Consider the following 18,248-nt stretch of genomic DNA (forward strand, 5'->3'; position numbering starts at 1 on the left):
CAATCAAGGCTGAAAGAGCGATCTGAGAGATAATCGAATTCCAGCAGACAATTTACACTGTCATTTATAGGAGTACTCAAGAGTCTCAAATTCAATGTTTTTCATGGTTTGCTTCATAATATATTTAGTAATATTTGGAATCTGACAGCACTTCATGTTGCCCAAAGATATTTCAGAAGTAACTTACTGGGACATTTCTTGCAGCAGGAAAGGGCGTTTTCCCGGTAGGCATCTTTTTCTGAGCAGCTGAGTGGAGGGCAGGTAATCCTGCGGCACTCGACTGTCAGGGTGATGGGCTGCAAGAGAGATGATGAAGCAAACATGCTTGAAAAGTATTTCATACGGATATACCTCACTTCAGCTAAGCTGTATAATGTGACTTTCATTTTATTTTCATTTATTGATACTGTCAGCCCTTTTAATGGCTACGAGAGGGTAGACAAAAATACATAAAGAGAAAACATACAAGTCACTGGTACAAAAATGTTTATTGAACAACAAGTTTCTAATTGAATACAAAACTTAAAATCAACTGTACTAGGGGTGGAAACTTGATAGATTAACCAACCGATTAATCAATTATTGCTTTAATTACGATTAATTTTTAACCAGCAATTCAGTTAAATAAAAAAGAACAAAAATGCCATGCTTCCACCACTCTGATATGGACGAGTTCCTACACCTGTATGAAGGTAAACTTTATGTGCAATTTTGACATAAAGTAAACTGTAGGGCGAGATTTGTAACTTCAAACACCTGAAGAAGGTTATACATGTCCCAGCCACTTCAATGCCTTGCGAGTGTCCCTCTAACGCAGCAGAGAATACTGTGAACAATCAAAAGAGTTCATTACTGCCGGAGAACATCAGAGAACCTCTTTGTCTCTGCGGCTGAAGTAATAATTTGTGAGTGTGGGTGGCTTTTGACTGTTCTCAACTACACATCAAGGGATTTAAAATAAAAAATATTGTGAGCCAAGGCAAATTTGCCATTTACAGCTTTTTAAAGCTATTATGCAAGGGAATTAACGAAACTGATTAATTTATTAATAATCGATTAAAGGGTGGCAACTAATCGGCTAAATATTTTTAATCAAAACCCAGCCCTAATAAACACACATCTAGAAAATATTTCTAATACAAGAAACTTTTAGTACATAATGACAAAATGTATGATACAGTAGCATTTAAGTGGTGGCAAAAACAGTATATTCAATGCTCTCAACAATGAACTAAGTAACATTGATAACACAATGGGGTCATGCAGCATGATCTATTTGATGATGGATCTAAAAAACAACTGAATTTAAAACAGTGTTTTTGCACGGATGGATCTGGTGAGCATTCATTTGGACGAATCTAAAAATAATCAGACTTGTTAATCTTTAGATAATTATGAATAATTAAGGAAATTTAGTTCTTTTATACTTAGTCCTCAACTCCAACGTTGGATTGTTTGCGAGTTTGCATAGTTCTATATGGGAATAACCGCGGTAATAGTTGTTAAGAATATATCTGGATGAGAATTTCTGAATTTTTTCAAGTTTAGAACAATTTGTAGTGGTATGTGGATCCCATACAATTTTTGCGTACTCATGTAATAGGTCTAACAGGGTCTTGTAAGCTAGATATTTTATTTCAGGAGTTGCACTACCCAAATTTTGTGACCAAATATTGCTTCATAGACTAAAACAGCACTTATATTCATGTTTAGTTTACCCTTACAATATGTAGATTTAAAAATACAAATACAAACTATAAAATCATGTATGTGCCTGTACTGGTTAACATAAATTGTATCATGATTGTCTCTAAATCTTTAAACAGTTTAATTATTAAACAGATAATTATTTATACATTTACACGAGCTTTAAAATGCTTTCTGAATGCATGATCAGCAGAATCATGTTCAGCAATGCTAACAATATTTACCCTTCTTTCTTTTTCATGGGACAACATGAGAGGGAAGAAGCCCCTTCTGTACGAACTTCAGGGGACGAGATTCACAATAGGCACAAAAGTGGCGCTCAGCAAGGAACTCTGTGGAAGGACCTCGAATTTCGCTTACTTGGTCGTGGCTATAAAAAAAAAGTTCACATTTCTAATTTTTTTACCCACAGAATGGCCTTTAAAGGGATGGTGAATCGAAATTTGGATTTCAGAAAAAACAATGCAGGAGATGTAGGCGGGACGCTACAATCCCTACAACACTACTCGTAATGCGATATCTCCAATGGATGGCCGTATTTTGGGAAAAAGAGGTCGAGATTGAACCAAGCCGACGAGGCGCGTGGCCGTGAAGATACCTGGTTTCCTCCTCTCTTCGCTTCGCTCCCTCAAGGCGGCGAGGCGGAGAAGACGCGAGGCCGTTCCCTCTCCTTCTTGGAGAAACATGACGTGAACATTTCTCCCAAATGTGCCTCCTTTTCTTGAAACATACCGTCATCCGTTCAAGATATCGCTGTATGAGTGATGTTTCGGTGTTTGTAGCATCCCGTTGCACGCTTCTGTCGCGTGTTTTGTGGAATCCAGATTTCGGTTCAGCATCCCTTTAAGATGGCAATGCTTCAAAACCAAAGCACCATAAGTGCTTCAGGTTTCTGCGCTAAATATTTTCTCTGTAGAATATTCAAATTCAGAATGGCCTGAAGGATTCAACTGTTGAGCGCATACTGTTAAGATCTTCTGCAAGTGCTTACTTGGCAAGTGCAAACAGCGCAGCGACTGAAGCCAAAAGGTGGGATGTAAGGGTGCCACTTGGATCCCGCCATATGAAACTTCTTGTCTCCTTCAAGGAAACAGCCGTGTGGCGAGCGGGCTTCACCACTAGGGGCATAGGATGCATTCAGGCCTCCAGTCTCATCTGCAAGCCATGAATCACGTGAGGACAGCAAACCAGAATCTTAATATAAAATGATACCAACATGACACTGTGATGATGCTACACCATTATGTTAGACAGGTTTCTTTAAGAATTAACATACTACATGTCACGTGTAGGCCTCAGAGGTTCCACAAAAAAAAAGCCAGCTTATGGGGTTTGCAGCAACAGTGCCTTAACAAGTGTCTTTCATCCATCAAGTGAAAGGTTTGTAGAATCCTAACAGCACTAAGGAAGCAAATTTTCTTTATCACCTGATCTTGTGAATACAAGTGAAAATGCTATTTCCATTCAGTTATAAAGACTGTTGTTGATGAATGAACCTCATAAATATCTGATGTTGACTTTGACTTTGTAGGACACTTTGACATCGCCAGATGGATGGGACTTTTGATTAGGGTGACCATAATCCTCAGAGGAGGGGATTATAGTCATCGAGGAAGAAAGAAAAGCTCTGCTACAATTCAGTTGAACAAGAAAGCATGCATTTTTCCGAGTTCTTTAAGAACACAAGTCTCTTTCTCCTTTATTTTTATACAGTGAGGATGTTATGACCTGGATGAGCATTGTACCGGTGTGCAATCACGTATCACTACTGCTTGGTGCACATTAAAGGACCCAGGCTAGCAGTGGTACTGGACTGGCTAAATTTCTCATCTACAGCACAAACCAGTGTCGCCGCACCTCAAAAGCAGACTGATCCGTACGCTGTCTGAACACAAATGTTAAATTTGGAAGAAATGTTGACAAACAAAGGTTGCCAAATTAAGTAATATAACAAAAAAAGTCTCCCATACACAAGTCTAAGCAAACAAAAGGTACTGGCAGATAAAATCACAAAAGGAGCTAAAGACAAAAAGAGCTAAAGACAAGAAGAGCTAAAGACAAAAAGAGCTAAAGACGTTACCTCTGTGGGAGGTAACGTCTTCATAGCATGTTTATTTTTACAAATATTATGAATGCAAAGAGTACACAAAGTTAGTTTTCTTCCACTTACTTGTATTGATTTTGCCACTACATGCACGTTTCCACGAAAACGAGACATAAGGCTTTACTGAGACAAAATAACGATACGAAAGAAATGAAGCTCCGACATGGGATGGTTTCCGGCCAAAATGGGGCGTCTGGTCAGCCTACGTTTGCATGGTGGCCATCATATTCTAAAGCTCACATGTTTACCGGGTTAGACATAACTCACCTTGGCATGTGGGGCAACATTCCCCTGGGAGGGTGACTGGGTTGGCGCACTGGACCACCGGACAGACAACGGGGTCACAGACCAGGCGGCCCCTCTGCACAAGAGCGCGCACTGAGCACCTCATTGCTCAGAGCAACAATATATTATGCTAAAAAAAATGAAAGCCGCTTACAACTCCCTGTAACGCCGAATTAGAGCGCAGCTCTTGAGGAGGAGGAGGGAAGGGCACTGGGGGGGGGTTAAACTAACCAGGGGGGGTCACGTTACCTTGGGGGTCACGTGACCCCCAATGCCGATGATGTCATCACTGACGTCACTGATGACGTCATCAGTGACGATGACGATGCGGGTACCGATGACGTCATTAGTGACGTCACTGATGACTTCACCAGTGATGATGACGATGACGATGCGAATGTCGGTGACGTCATCAGTGACGTCGCTGATGACGTCATCAGTGATGATGACGATGACGATGCGGATGCCGGTGACGACATCAGTGACGTCACTGATGACGTCATCAGTGATGATGACGATGACAATGCGGATGTCGGTGACGTCATCAGTGATGATGACGATGACGATGTGGATGCCGGTGACGTCATCAGTGATGATGACGATGACGATGTGGATGCCGGTGACGTCATCAGTGATGATGACGATGACGATGTGGATGCCGGTGACGTCATCAGTGATGATGACGATGACGATGCGGATGCCGGTGACGTCATCAGTGATGATGACGATGACGATGTGGATGCCGGTGACGTCATCAGTGATGATGACGATGACGATGTGGATGCCGGTGACGTCATCAGTGATGATGACGATGACGATGCGGATGCCGGTGACGTCATCAGTGATGACGATGACGATGTGGATGCCGGTGACGTCATCAGTGATGATGACGATGACGATGTGGATGCCGGTGACGTCATCAGTGATGATGACGATGACGATGTGGATGCCGGTGACGTCATCGGGGGGTCACGCGACATCGGCGGGGGTCACGTGACCTCGAGGAGGGGGCCACGTGACCTCAGGGGAGTCACGTGACTTCGGGAGGTCACGTGACCCCCACGAGGTCACGTGACCTTGGTGGGGGGCTCGCGCGGTGCATTATGGGACATTTCCCATGATGCACCGCGCGGTTACGCCGACGCCGACGCCGACGCCGCTCAAGCCGGAAACGGGCCCCTAAGAGCTGCGCTCTAAAATGATATGCAATGGGTGACCTTCAAGCAGAGCTATGGCAATTAAAAAGTAGCAGACTGTTGTGGGAAAGATGTGATGTAAATAAAATATTGGTCACATCTTTCTTCTGATTTAAGAGCATTTGAACTGATTTATTTATGTTTTATAAATTTATGCTCTGTATTGACCCACAAATCTAAAGTTTCTGAAATACTTTTTAAAAAATGTGTGCTCACTAGCCTGTGGGGCCTTCTACAAAAACTTAAAAATAGGCCATCAAGTTAAATGTGCTGGGGACATTCCGTACCAAACCATCATATAGTAGAACCAATAAATGAGGGAGAATAGAGAAATATCCAAGAACAGCTACTGGTAAAAACAATACAACAAAACACGAAAATGTAGGTGTAATTTTAAGAGACACATTTTTTTTTATTCACAACATTAGAGTGCAGCAGCTGGCGTTTAAAGAACCCTCTGACAGAAGAGGCGCAATTTACAAGATATCAAAATAGCGCATTCAATCGCTTCTTGTAAGTATACTTCGAATCCACAGCACAACTGCTTATTTAAAAGAATGTGTTTGAAAAAAAAACAATTTGCAATACATTGTGTGATTAGAGGTTATATATACCTGGCAAGAGCACATGACACACTCCTCGTGACGAGCAGTCCACTGAGCACCGTCGTCAAAGACCTCCCCATCGTAGTAGCACTTGTGGTTCGACTCAATACGGTAGATCTCGTTGTTCTCGCCACCCGAGAAGTCACTTGCAAAGCCACGCACGGTGCCCACACTCTTCTCCAGGTCTGGGAGGCAATTATCGGGAATCTGGATCTGGAAAGAGGGAAATGTGAATGTGTCGATCATCCAGTGGTACGTTATGGTAGAACGCAAAATAACAACACTAAGCGCTGTTCCAGAAACAATCTGGAGAATTATCTTGAAATGATAATAATGGCATTGTTTCTGCTTGTGCTGCACAGGGATACTGAAGCTGTGCTTCTTACTGATTTCTACAATATTTTTGATGTAAGCGCTATCCCAAAAAAGCTCAACGAAGATGCATACTAAAACACTAAAAACCCGCAGTTCATGAACCTTTCAGGTACCTTAAAAGCCCGCACATATTATTCATTCACGAAAAAACAAAACGCCATTACAGTGGTTGTTGGTACTCATCCAAATGAAGCGAAAGTTCCCTCCGTGACAAATAATCTTGCAATGTTGAGGTTGACTCTTCACCCGGAGGAGAACGGTCAAAGAGGATTGTGAGCACAGTGTCTTTCACTTAATACGCGTCTTGACCAAGTAGTAAGTGAAAGTACACTGCATGGCACAGTAAGCACGAACAAAACGATGGCACTTTTTTATTTTTTTATTTAGAAGCGGTAAAAACCAGTACCATATTTTACCTTGTAGGCCAGGGCCCCTGAATAAGCACTTTCGACCGCGCTAGTCATTTCAAGGACATCCCGCGATTTAAGAAAAAAAGATATGATTAACAGTTATTTTTTAGCTTGTGTCGTGTCGCGCTCATCAAACAGCGCGACACTGTTCGCGCAAACTAGAAAATGACGGTTTCTTTTTTTTTTTTTTGCATTATTAATGTCATCAAAACTACTAGTGTGGAAAGAAGGCTCAATTGAGGCCCTAACAGAAGCAAAAAAAATTTAGAGCCCGTAAATAGCTTTCCGATTTAAAGTGCAAAACAATCACCAATGTCAATGTTCGCGCCCACATGGTCGCGCAGCGTAACGTGCATCGTGGTCTCGACCTATTCTCCCCTAGGATGAGAGGCGTACTAGGACACCACAGGCCCTTCTTTGAAACTGCCAATGAAGTTATTATTGCGAAAGTCTTAACTCTCCCATGGAGTGGAGCCGGTGGCGCCCGCAAAAAAGAAAAGCGAAAGAAATGCCCATTTTCCCATTGGCTGAGCAAAACGGCTCCTAGATAGCCATTGGCAGCCGCTCCACGAGAGCGCGCGCTCGGCCACCGCTCTTGTGTCAGGGGTTGCCGGAGGGGAGGGAGGGGGGGGGGCTGCGGCCGCTTCACGAGAGCGCGCGCTCGGCCACCGCTCTTGTGTCAGGCGTTGCCGGAGGGGAGGGAGGGGGGGGGGGGCTGCGGCCGCTCCACGAGAGCGCGCGCTCGGCCACCGCTCTTGTGTCAGGCGTTGCCGGAGGGGAGGGAGGGGGGGGGCTGCGGCCGCTTCACGAGAGCGCGCGCTCGGCCACCGCTCTTGTGTCGGGGGTTGCCGGAGGGGAGGGAGGGGGGGGGGCTGCGGCCGCTTCACGAGAGCGCGCGCTCGGCCACCGCTCTTGTGTCAGGCGTTGTCGGAGGGGAGGGAGGGGGGGGCTGCGGCCGCTCCACGAGAGCGCGCGCTCGGCCACCGCTCTTGTGTCAGGCGTTGCCGGAGGGGAGGGAGGGGGGGGCTGCGGCCGCTTCACGAGAGCGCGCGCTCGGCCACCGCTCTTGTGTCAGGCGTTGCCGGAGGGGAGGGAGGGGGGGGGGGCTGCGGCCGCTCCACGAGAGCGCGCGCTCGGCCACCGCTCTTGTGTCAGGCGTTGCCGGAGGTGAGGGAGGGGGGGGGGGCTGCGGCCGCTTCACGAGAGCGCGCGCTCGGCCACCGCTCTTGTGTCAGGCGTTGCCGGAGGGGAGGGAGGGGGAGGCTGCGGCCGCTTCACGAGAGCGCGCGCTCGGCAACCTCGGCAGTAGCGAAACGTGGCCGTTTACGCCAGTACACTGCAGACGAACTAAAGGAGTGGAAGAACGACATTCATGCTTTCGCATTCACAACTCATAACAAGTGCTTAGGTGTCCTCGGAATTTTTTAGAGCGCAGCTCTTAGGCGCCCGTTTCCGGGTTTCGCGGCGTCGGCGTCGCTGTCGGCGTAACTGCACCGCTAAATTTAGCGGGAAATTAAATGGGTGTTGAGGTAGCGTGACGTCAATTTTCCCGCTAAATTTAGCGGGGAAAATGACGTCAGATGACTTTGGGTCACGTCACCCATGAACAAATTCAGTTTCTCCGCTATATTGAGCGGGAAAATTGACGCACCGTGATCTCAACACCAGTTCAGTTTCTCCGCTAAGTTTAGAGAGGAAAACGACGTCACGCGACTTCGTGTCACGTCACCCACGAACAAATTCAGTTTCTCCGCTAGATTTAGTGAAAAGACTGACGTCACGTGACCTGAACACTAATTGAATTGTACGGAGGAGGAGGATGAGGGGCATAGCCTCCCCTCCATACCCTCCCCCCCTCCTCCTCAAGAGCTGTGCTCTAATTTCGCGTAACAGAGATTTGTAAACATATTTCATTTTTTATTAGACTGCCTCTATAGAAATTTCACCAACTCATAACAAGCATAGGCGGTTTAAGCGAGCAGACGGGACAAAAAAGTAGCGGGAAGACGTGGCCTGCGTCTACGAAGACGTGTCCCAAGCGCGGTCTACGTCCTGATTCTGTTCTGCAAATCCGCTTCCCCTCATAGAGACGTCACTTGAGGGGAAGCTCACTGTCCGTAAGTGCGGGTTCAAACGGCGTCGTAGCCTCGAAGTACTCGTTTGAAATCCTTAATCAACCACGATACAATTTAGATTTTACATGCCTGTTGCAATATTGATAGTTTCACAACTTTTTTTTTTTGTTTTAAGGAAGCTCATTTTCGTTTTACAATCTACCTTCAGCCTAAAATCAATATCACTTGCGAACGGCAAGCTCTTGAGAGAGAAAGAGACAGAGAGAGCAGGTTCATATGCAACACCTAAAGGCCGACTCACAAACTTGCGACTGCTTACGACCGAAGAGGCCAAACACGGGTTTGTAAACCTCTTGTCATTCATTGCCAACGACTGTCTGCGCGGAAGTCATGAGGGGTAGCAAGAAGTTTAAAACCGGTTTTTCGCTTCTCCGGTAATAAGCAATCGCGTCGCAAGTGTGTGAAACAGCCTAAAGTCTATTACTCGATACCTGTAACAGCAACTGAGCTCCTAGTTTTCTGCTCAAACTCAAACGTAGCTAAACATACCCAGGTTAGCGAATCTACCGCTAGTGTCTGAAGAAGGGTGACAGGCTAAGCATCCGGTTACGAGCCGACGGCTCGAAACTCACGTCTCGAATATGGCCCCTGAGCTCGACTTGCTTGGACTTGCCAGACTTGGAGGTGACCAGGAGGTAAGAAGAGCCGCCACTCAGTCTGTACAGCGTCGCAGGACTGGGCTCCTCCAGGGTATCTTCCAGCTGCGAGTGCCGCGGTGTGTCGTAGCAATTCCCGTAATTTAACATTCCCCATTCAATATACGGGAACACTATCTATAACTCAAGGCAATACGGCTATACCGCGCAGTATATATTCTTGGAGTCCTTACCCCAAACGAATAGTTAGTAAGCAAAAGTAATTGTGTTGTATGTTTAGACAAGAGAAAGTTAGTGCGCCCCTAAGCGGCGTCTGGGGTCTTCGCTGTAAATGAGAAATTTGGCTAGTGCATTGCCACCGCTAACCCGGGGTCTTTAACGTGCCTCACGCAGTTATAATACAGGACCGCACGCCAGCATACGATGCTCATCCAGATCAAAATCGGCAGGGGTGGGGATTAAACCCAGGATCCCTAGGATTCTGCAGCACAAGTTTTTGCTCCACGTGCTTCGAGCTGCAGACGGCCTGCGGTGGGTTAACACATTTAAAGAAAACAACGACGAACAAACACGCGGACGAGGAAGATGCAGACAGGGTAAACTGTCATGTTTCAATCTTCCTTTCTCCATGTGCTTATTCAGTGCTGCATTCTTTAAATATGAACCAACTGGCCCAAACCACCACTATGCTGCGTAAACACACTCGGTTACCGAATTCCCCCCCCCCCCCTCCTCAATTTGGCAAGCAGGTACATCACATATACTGTTGTTACTGATTCTTTGAGCATCGACAGGGCTTTGAAAGCCTCGAATTAGCCCGTGAAGAAACTATAAGACAAATACTGTGCAGAGGGCGTGTGTGAGCAGTGAGAAGAGATCCGTAAAAATTGATAAGCACACTTTTGAGAAGAAACGTTTGAATTGCCTCCAGCGTTGCGTTGACCAACAAATTATAACTGAGCGTTACCAGCGCTTGACAAGGGTTTAACGTTGGGTTCATGTGCACCATCCTCGTAAGAAAACGGCTCGCATCCCACCTCGTCTCCGCTGATCTTCTGGAGGACCCTCTGGACGCTGCGGGCGCTGGGCATGACGTGCATGACCGGTGAGATCTCGAGCAGCTCGAGCAGGTGCCTGTCAGTGGGCTCGAGGCCGGACACGAACACGGAGTAATGCAGGCGGCACGACTTGTCCACCGAGATCCAGGCCTGCCCGGCCGCCGAGCTGTTGCCCTCGGACATCAGCAGCACGGGCGTTTCTGCTTGGGAGGCCACAAGAAGTTCGCGAGCGGAGACGTCGTCAGCTGCTAATCTAGCAGCTCAATTTACGCCAACAGTGCACAGGTACAAGGAGCGTTATATTATGCACGGAAGCTGACAGGCACCTGATTTGCATCGAATTGGTTCAACAAGTTATTAGACACATTAGAACTAATCATCCAAAGTATTAGTCACATTTTTTTTCGAAGCTATTGAGTTTTTAAGGTACGTCTGAGAGGCTGAGGGGGTCTACTGGCAACACCGAGTGCGTGACGTCAAATGTTGTAATTGGATCACAAGAAGTTTGATCGCGTAAAATGAATCACGGAGAAGCCTCAAGCCAGCAAAATGATAAAAATACGCGCAAAATACTGTATTTTTAGACTGCCTGCTCGACTTTCAAGTAATAAAACCTGTGGCGTCACTACACGCGATAGCGCGGGGAAAATTCGAATGTTCGTTTTGGCATAATGTTTATTTGATGTTTTCTCAATATCTATTTTAAATTTAGAGATAATAAATAGCATGCCGGAAAATGTAAAGCTTAGGTATTACAAAGATAAACTTAGTTTCGATAGCTAGAGAGAGAAAAAGAAAAAGAACGTTTGGAGCTCCTATTTTAAGAAATACTTAACTATCACCCATCCCCCCCCCCCCTACCTCCCAAATCGTTTTTTTTTTTTTTTTTTGCGGATAAGTGTTTGGATATAACACGTATGTATGTGTACTATTCGAGCATGGGGCATGTAGGTATACCCCGAGGCATTAAGTAATCATTGTAATATCGCAATCAGTACGAAATCGGCCATGAATTTTATTATCTCCGACAGCAATGAGTGGTCTCCGCTCGGTATCCTTGGAAGTTCAAGATTTCGCGACTCCTGGCACTCGCCTCGCGACTCGGCGCACGCGTCCGATACGGCGATGTTTCCTTGCCTGATTGTTAACCCAAACGGGCTTTCGATTTACTACTTCAAGTTAGCTATACGGAAATGCGCGAATCTGGCACGAGGTGATGATTTCCAGCCACCCTCTCTCATCCCTTAATTAATCCTAAAAGATCTTGATCAATTTATTTTACTCACATTGATTATCTTTAATTGTCATTAATATTAGAAAGCATCTACAGCCACTGCGACCTACTGCCAGGCTCGAGGCACCAGGCAAAGGTACTAGAATCACGATATCTAATATAAGAAACAATAATGTTAATTGGCATTTTTTTTGTTTTTAAAATCACTGTGGCAACGGCAGAGCTACCGGCGCCTAATGGTCATTTTATGCCTTTGTTCGCTCTGCTAATTCGAGCATGTGAATAATAATAATAATAATAATAATAATAATAATAATCCCTATTTCTTTTGCTTCTTTCACCAACAGTGATCATCTTTAATTATCATTAATATTAGAAAACGTCGACAGCGCTGCGATCTACTGCAAGAGTACAGACACTTGGCATAGGTACTCACGCGCAATATCGGAAGTAATAATGATAATTTCCATTTTAGGTATTTAAAATCACCGTGACAGCGGCATAGCTATATATAGGCGCCTAATAGCTGTTTTTGGCGTTCGATCGCTCTATTTTTTTCGATTACGTTAATAATAATAATAATCCTTTCTTTCGCTCCGCACATAAAAGGGGACATAAGGCAAGAACCTGTGAAGCTCGACGAGGCCCAAGCCCCTAATCCTGGTTTAAGGTTGGGACGTCGGGTGGTGATGCGATATATAGACACGCATTATTCAACTCACAAAGCGAAGCAGTTCGGGTACAGCAAAATTAGCCGTCGTGAAGTGTCGTTGGGAGTCAGGAGGAGCGAAGAGTACCCGAATCCCGTCCGATCGACAATCGTCAGCACTGATAAAACCACTGACGTCTTTATTGCGACCCACACGATGCTTTCTGTCCAATTGCTGCGAGAGGCGGCAAGGGGACAAGAGTGTCGCAACTCTAGCATATATATATATAGCGACTTTACAGCGACCTATAGGATTCCACGGCTACGTGCACGCGGGACCAGATATTTCGATCGGAGGCCAAAGCAATCGCGCCTCCTTTGAGTCTAGGAACAGCAGTTCGTGGATTTGCAACACACAAAAGCGCAGTGCAGTCTTTGGAGAAGAAAGCATTTGCTCAGGGCGTAAGCCTAACTTCCCTAGAGTGCCGATCGATGCGGGCTTAATCGCTTGCACCCAGAGTTGCTTACACTGCAGTGCCAAACTCTGCAGTGCCAGAGTTTGGCACTGCAGGCAAGGTGTGCGCATCATATCATTGTCGGTGGATCCCTGACGCGCCCCAAGCGCCAAACACGCCGAAGCTCGCCCGAGGTTGCGGCGCAGAGGGGCAGACGCGTGCACCCCGCAGCGCCGAAGCGCGCTAGCATCGCGCCCGTTGCGAGAAGCTAGGAGACGCGCGCGCGGCGGCGAGAACGCGATTTAGGCGGCGCCACGTGTATCCATCGTAGGGACTGGCAGGATCAGAATGGAAACTAGCAGTTAAACCTTTTCCCTAGCATGGACGACCTGGCTTCGTCCACACTGTTTGTACCGCTCCTCCCGAAGAAGAGCTGAGCTCGTCCACGCTGATCCAGGCTCTAATACGCTACCATGGACGAACTGGGCTAGTCCGAGATACAATAGTAAGGGTGCAGGCGAGCTGGTGGATGTTAAGCATGTTGAATATACCTGAGACTGGGGTAGAAAAGAACACAAAAATCGAAGAAACAGAACGGGACAGGACGACGTCTCAAACTCAGCTGAGTTTGAGACGTCGTCCTGTCCCGTTCTGTTTCTTCGACTTTTATGTTATTTTCTACCCCAGTCTCAGGAATATTCAACATGGGCTAGTCCACGTGTTTTAGTGAGCTTTGCCGTGGATAGATGGCGCTTCACGGAAAATAAAAACCTGGCAAATTTTTCCATTTAGCAGAAAATTGTTCAAACGCAGACAACAGGGGATTTAAAAATGGCGGCGTCAACTTCTGGTCGCTGCATTCGTAGTAACGATCTTGCCTCAAAAATTGAGGCAAAAACAAAGATATTGTGACGTCTCTTCAGATTCAGAAGACGAGGAAATTAATCTTTCATCGAAGGGCGAGAGCGATGCAGCTGAGTTATTGGATTTTAGCTCAGACGACTCCGATTTCGATGAGGACATCGTGTCGGTGTGTCAGCATTGGACTAGACTCAATGTAGAAAATCCCCCTCGAGCCCCTCCACGTTTTGTATTCACTTTGCGTGCAAGGTGATGTGAACTGTCGGGAGTACTGCTACGCCCGGCCTGAACGTCCATGTGCAAGGTGAAGTGAACTGTCTGCGGTAATGCAGTGAAGCGGAACTTTAATCCCTTTTTCTTTTGCAGTCTGTTCAAAGATTTCTCATAAAATAAATATTTGGGCATTTGTTTGTGGCCTTCGTATTGCATACTAAATTTATAAGGCACATAAAAAAATTCGGTATTTTCAAATCAATTTTTTTTTTTTTTTTTTTTTTTTTTTAATTTTTGCGGTAGGTAAAGGGTTAAGTTGTCTCGCCTCGAGCGCGAGCGAATTCCATAACTTCGATAACAAACGCTTTGGCTTCTCCTTAAGGTCGAGCGTGCTCGCGCTGTCAAAGCGCCGCAAAAGGAAACAGGCGCGCGTTTTGGAGGCCAGGCATTCGAGAGAGGCGCCCTGGCGTCCTCTTTCTGGCAGTGACTAGAGGAATAGACCCTTTCCGGAATTCAGTGCCATCTGGTGACTCAAATGACAGTTTATCTTTTACTATACTAATGGCGGCAATGAACCTGTGGTCTGCAGTATTTAATGGGGCACCGTCACTTAAAGGTCAACAGTAAACGGGATTGTGCACTTCACTACAATTATTTTTCAGTCTCTTTTAGTGTCGATGGCGAAACAAATGCAGCCAATCGGAACGAAGCGCTAACCCACATAGACGTCTTGATAGAGTTCTATACATCAAGGGGCTTTGAAGCCGAGTGTGTGCTACTAACACATTGACTGGGACGGAGTTAGAAATGAACGCTTACGCAGCTCTTGCGTCCAAATCCTGCTTCACGCCGCGCTAACATCTAGAATGATATAGGCCTCGAATCATCTGCTTAGGAGCATCTTCAACTTCTTCCTTCATCAGTAAACAGAAGGCCGCCACTAGTATAGCACACATGCCGCTTTCAGATGATGATGATAGTGATCAAAGTGGCCAGACTGAATTCAGGAAAAGGTCTATAGCGTTATAAAAAAAGAAAAAGGCACATGCCTCGCTTTTTTAGGTAGTTCCACTTCACATTTAGTTTCTCTGGCCCATGAATCGCACGTTTTATCACTTCACTATATAATACTCGAGTGCCTGGCGTCTTATTCCGCCCACGGATCCAAAGTGGTCCCCAAATGACTGCAAATGACGTCACAAAAGCCAGAGTGTCCCGCTGTCGGATGTCGCGATCCTGGCGGCTGGTCGTAGAAATGCTGGCGAAAAAAGCACGAGCGAACGCGAGTGTCGCTGTCGTCGGGGCGTCCCAACTCCTGGCTGCCGAAGATTTCCATAGACTGTCAAGCTGGAGAATGACCCGCAGCGGAACAGGCGTCTGCCGCGTCCACCATCGCTGCTGTGACACCACCAGGATCGCGGCCAGCGACAGCGTGACACTGGCATGATGTCATCGAGCAAAAACCGAAAGAAAAAAATTTCTTTTACACGGTAAACGCACCAGTCGCACAAGCATTTCAGGAAGCGTACAATAAGAAGGCCGAAAAAAGAAATCACGACGCAAGAAACGTGAAAACGTTAATCCACGACCCGAGTTTCTATAACTCCTGGTGGCTATAGAGCTCCAGGTGTTACCATAGACCAGTGCCCTTCTGCCGGGCTTGCCAGGCAACAGGGCGTGCTCACCACTGAGGAAGGCGTCCGAGTAGAGCCGCTGCTTGACCCTGCCCCTGAGCTCGCTCTGTCCCTCCGAGAGCACCTTGAATGTCAGGTCGTCCGTCAGCAGCATCTCCAGCACCTGGCTCGTGCCCCGGCTGAACGTGCCGTTCGTCTGACAGAGGGGAGGGACAACGCACAAACGCGGTCGCTCGAATCGCTCTTGGATGAGGCGTTTCTAGAAGGCCAACTCGTGAAAGCTAAAGGCCGACGTGCAGCCTCGATGTTCAGTGAAGAAGGGAATCGTACAAACCTCTACTCCCAACCCGTAACAGCATTTTTTGAAGAAAAACTTGGCAAATTAATCCGATCATTTGATCCGAAATTTCAAGTTTAACATAAAAGCTGTACACATATCTGTACCACTGTTACTTAGAAGGGTAGATGACAAACATAACGTTTTCTCGATTCACGCTGTATGACGCGCGTGTGATGCTAGATAGAAAGTATTTGTGTTAATAAAAAGATTGTCGGCGAGAATAAAATATTCGCTGGAAGTTACTCCCTAAAGTTTCGTCATAAAATCCAATAACGCGCCATAATACCGTGAGGCTCTTATCGACAATCATGACAAAGCTGTTATTATTTTGAGGATTGTAATACAATGATTTACAGCCGAACAACACTTAGCTGAAGGAAAAAATCACAAAGTAACAAAAGATTAAAAAAAAAAAAAAATTCTTCATTACCTAGCCTCTTCGATGAAATTGTAACGACTAATTGAAATTCAGGGAAGAGAGACAGTCGTTATTCCGGTTTCTTTGTCGGGCGATGTCGTTCGATACGTTTGCGAAATGTCGCAACGCGTCAGCGCCATTTGACAAAATTAAACTCTGCAAAGATTAACGTGACTCGGACAAATAATCCTCCACTTTTAATGCCTCTGGAAAACCAAAAGAAGAAAAAAAAAAAAAACTACCAGACATATACAAGTTTTTTTTGCTTTTTTTATGCTTTTCAGGGGACACGAGAGCTCAGGCGGGAATTCTCTCTCGTGCCCAATAAAAATTCACAGAAAAATAAAACCAGATACGCTAAAAGCGAGAGTATACAGTGTGCCTCGTAAAAAAGGCGCGTGCCCAGCCTGCGCTCCAGGAACACGCAAATCCTCGCGGCTGTTGCATAGTCACGTCCGTCGAAGCAAAACGATAGCTTTCCCGGAACGAGAGCATATTTGCCTGGGCTTCCAACGCTAAAAGCCCCTTTCGTTTTTTTGTTTTTTTTTAACCTTTTTTTATGCTTTCTGTTTTGTCTTTCGAAAAGTGCTTGGGGGCGTGGAAGATAAAAGGGCCATCCCTTTACTTGCTCCATGAAGCGCCGAATATGCGAACGATCATACACGGCGCGGCGGGAAACAGACGGGAAACAACGCGACGTGATGGTCCAGACCCGTTTCGCCGAGGTAAGAAAAAATAAAGTAAAAGAAACGCGAGGCGGCCACGCTAGGGTACGCCCCATGACTAAAGTATGTGTAAATGTATAGTTCTTATTTTTTCCGAGTTTGCGTGGCTGAAGAATAAAAATAGAGGTACGGTATAAAAATATTACGATGTGGGCCGGCTCCCATTTCATATATTGTCATTTTCTTTTCTTTTTATACACACAGATGTATTCTTATAGCGGCCCATTTCTTCGGCCGCAACAGCCGAGTCCGACTGCCACTGAGTAAACACTGACGGCGACCTCCCGCAAAAAGCTTCCATAAAGTGCGTTTAACACCATCACTCTTAAAATGGCATGTTCACACGTACACAGCCGCGCTACAGCGGCGCTATTAGTAAGCGCTGGAATAGAGCTGACCTTGGTGATGCAGATCTGGCTTCGCGCTGTACCAGTGATACAGCGCGGATACAGTTACTCGGTCGGGCTCATGCAAGGGCGTGAATCGTCCTTTATGCTGCCCCGTAAATAACCCCTCCGAAGCACACATGCGTGGCGCCTTGGACCCATCTCTCAAGGTACTATACACTAACATGCGACGTTGAAGCACATTAATTACCGACAGATTCAGAGGCGGTACATAAGCCGCCCTGTACCCCCCCTTTTCCCTCCCTCCCCCCATCCCAGCCCATGTGTGTTCTTGCTAACAACACTTTACCTGTGAGGCAAAAAACAAAAGAGAAGAAACAGGAGATTGCTTGATTGTGGGAACTACCGCGGGCTTTGAACAATATCGATGTTGTCGAATTTCGTCCACTAACGACAATGACCGACGCCGAGAGTTTAGATGCTCCCTCCTTAATGAGTTCATTAAATAGAATGTACACCGAACACGTCTCACCTTCGCTCAACCTTCCCCCTGGGACCCCGGTGGTTCCCCTCACTTTTTCGTATTTTAACAAAACATTTTTTTTTTCGATACCAAGTTAAGTTGACGAACAAGGTATTTTTTTTTTAAATTTTACTTGCTGTTTAGGATCGTTAAATTTCCATCGCAATTTCGGACGAACCGTTTATTTAAATACAAATTAAATATATGAAGGCACGGATACGCATAAGTAAACAATCGCAACATAAAAAAGAAAGAAACAATAAAGTACCCTTAAAATATGAAGGCCGAAGAAATTCGTAACACGTCAACATAAGAAAAAAAAAATGCCTCGGGGGTCGCCTTGCTGGCACGCCGTCCCAATGACGGACACTATAGCGG

The 18,248-nt window shown here is 46.0% G+C and overlaps 1 protein-coding gene across 2 annotated transcripts in view; it reads right to left on the bottom strand.

Annotated features, from left to right (window-relative positions):
• LOC8027854 (dorsal-ventral patterning protein Sog) overlaps positions 1-18,248 on the bottom strand; it is a 370,069-nt gene that overhangs the window by 12,001 nt on the left and 339,820 nt on the right. Inside the window, exons 13-19 of one of the 2 annotated variants that reach the window (XM_040217931.3) lie at positions 15,569-15,713; positions 10,451-10,671; positions 9,390-9,518; positions 5,907-6,110; positions 4,079-4,172; positions 2,699-2,862; positions 188-296 (exon numbers count right to left, since the gene is read on the bottom strand). In XM_040217931.3, the coding sequence (XP_040073865.1) occupies positions 188-296; positions 2,699-2,862; positions 4,079-4,172; positions 5,907-6,110; positions 9,390-9,518; positions 10,451-10,671; positions 15,569-15,713 (1,066 nt within the window). Of the gene's footprint in view, positions 1-187; positions 297-2,698; positions 2,863-4,078; positions 4,173-5,906; positions 6,111-9,389; positions 9,519-10,450; positions 10,675-15,568; positions 15,714-18,248 lie in introns of both variants that reach the window. The other variant, XM_042290868.1, reaches the window with a different exon arrangement.

Source organism: Ixodes scapularis, unplaced genomic scaffold (assembly GCF_016920785.2).
Source record: "Ixodes scapularis isolate PalLabHiFi unplaced genomic scaffold, ASM1692078v2 PGA_scaffold1__304_contigs__length_218370807, whole genome shotgun sequence".
NCBI classification, from domain to species: Eukaryota; Metazoa; Arthropoda; class Arachnida; order Ixodida; family Ixodidae; genus Ixodes; species Ixodes scapularis.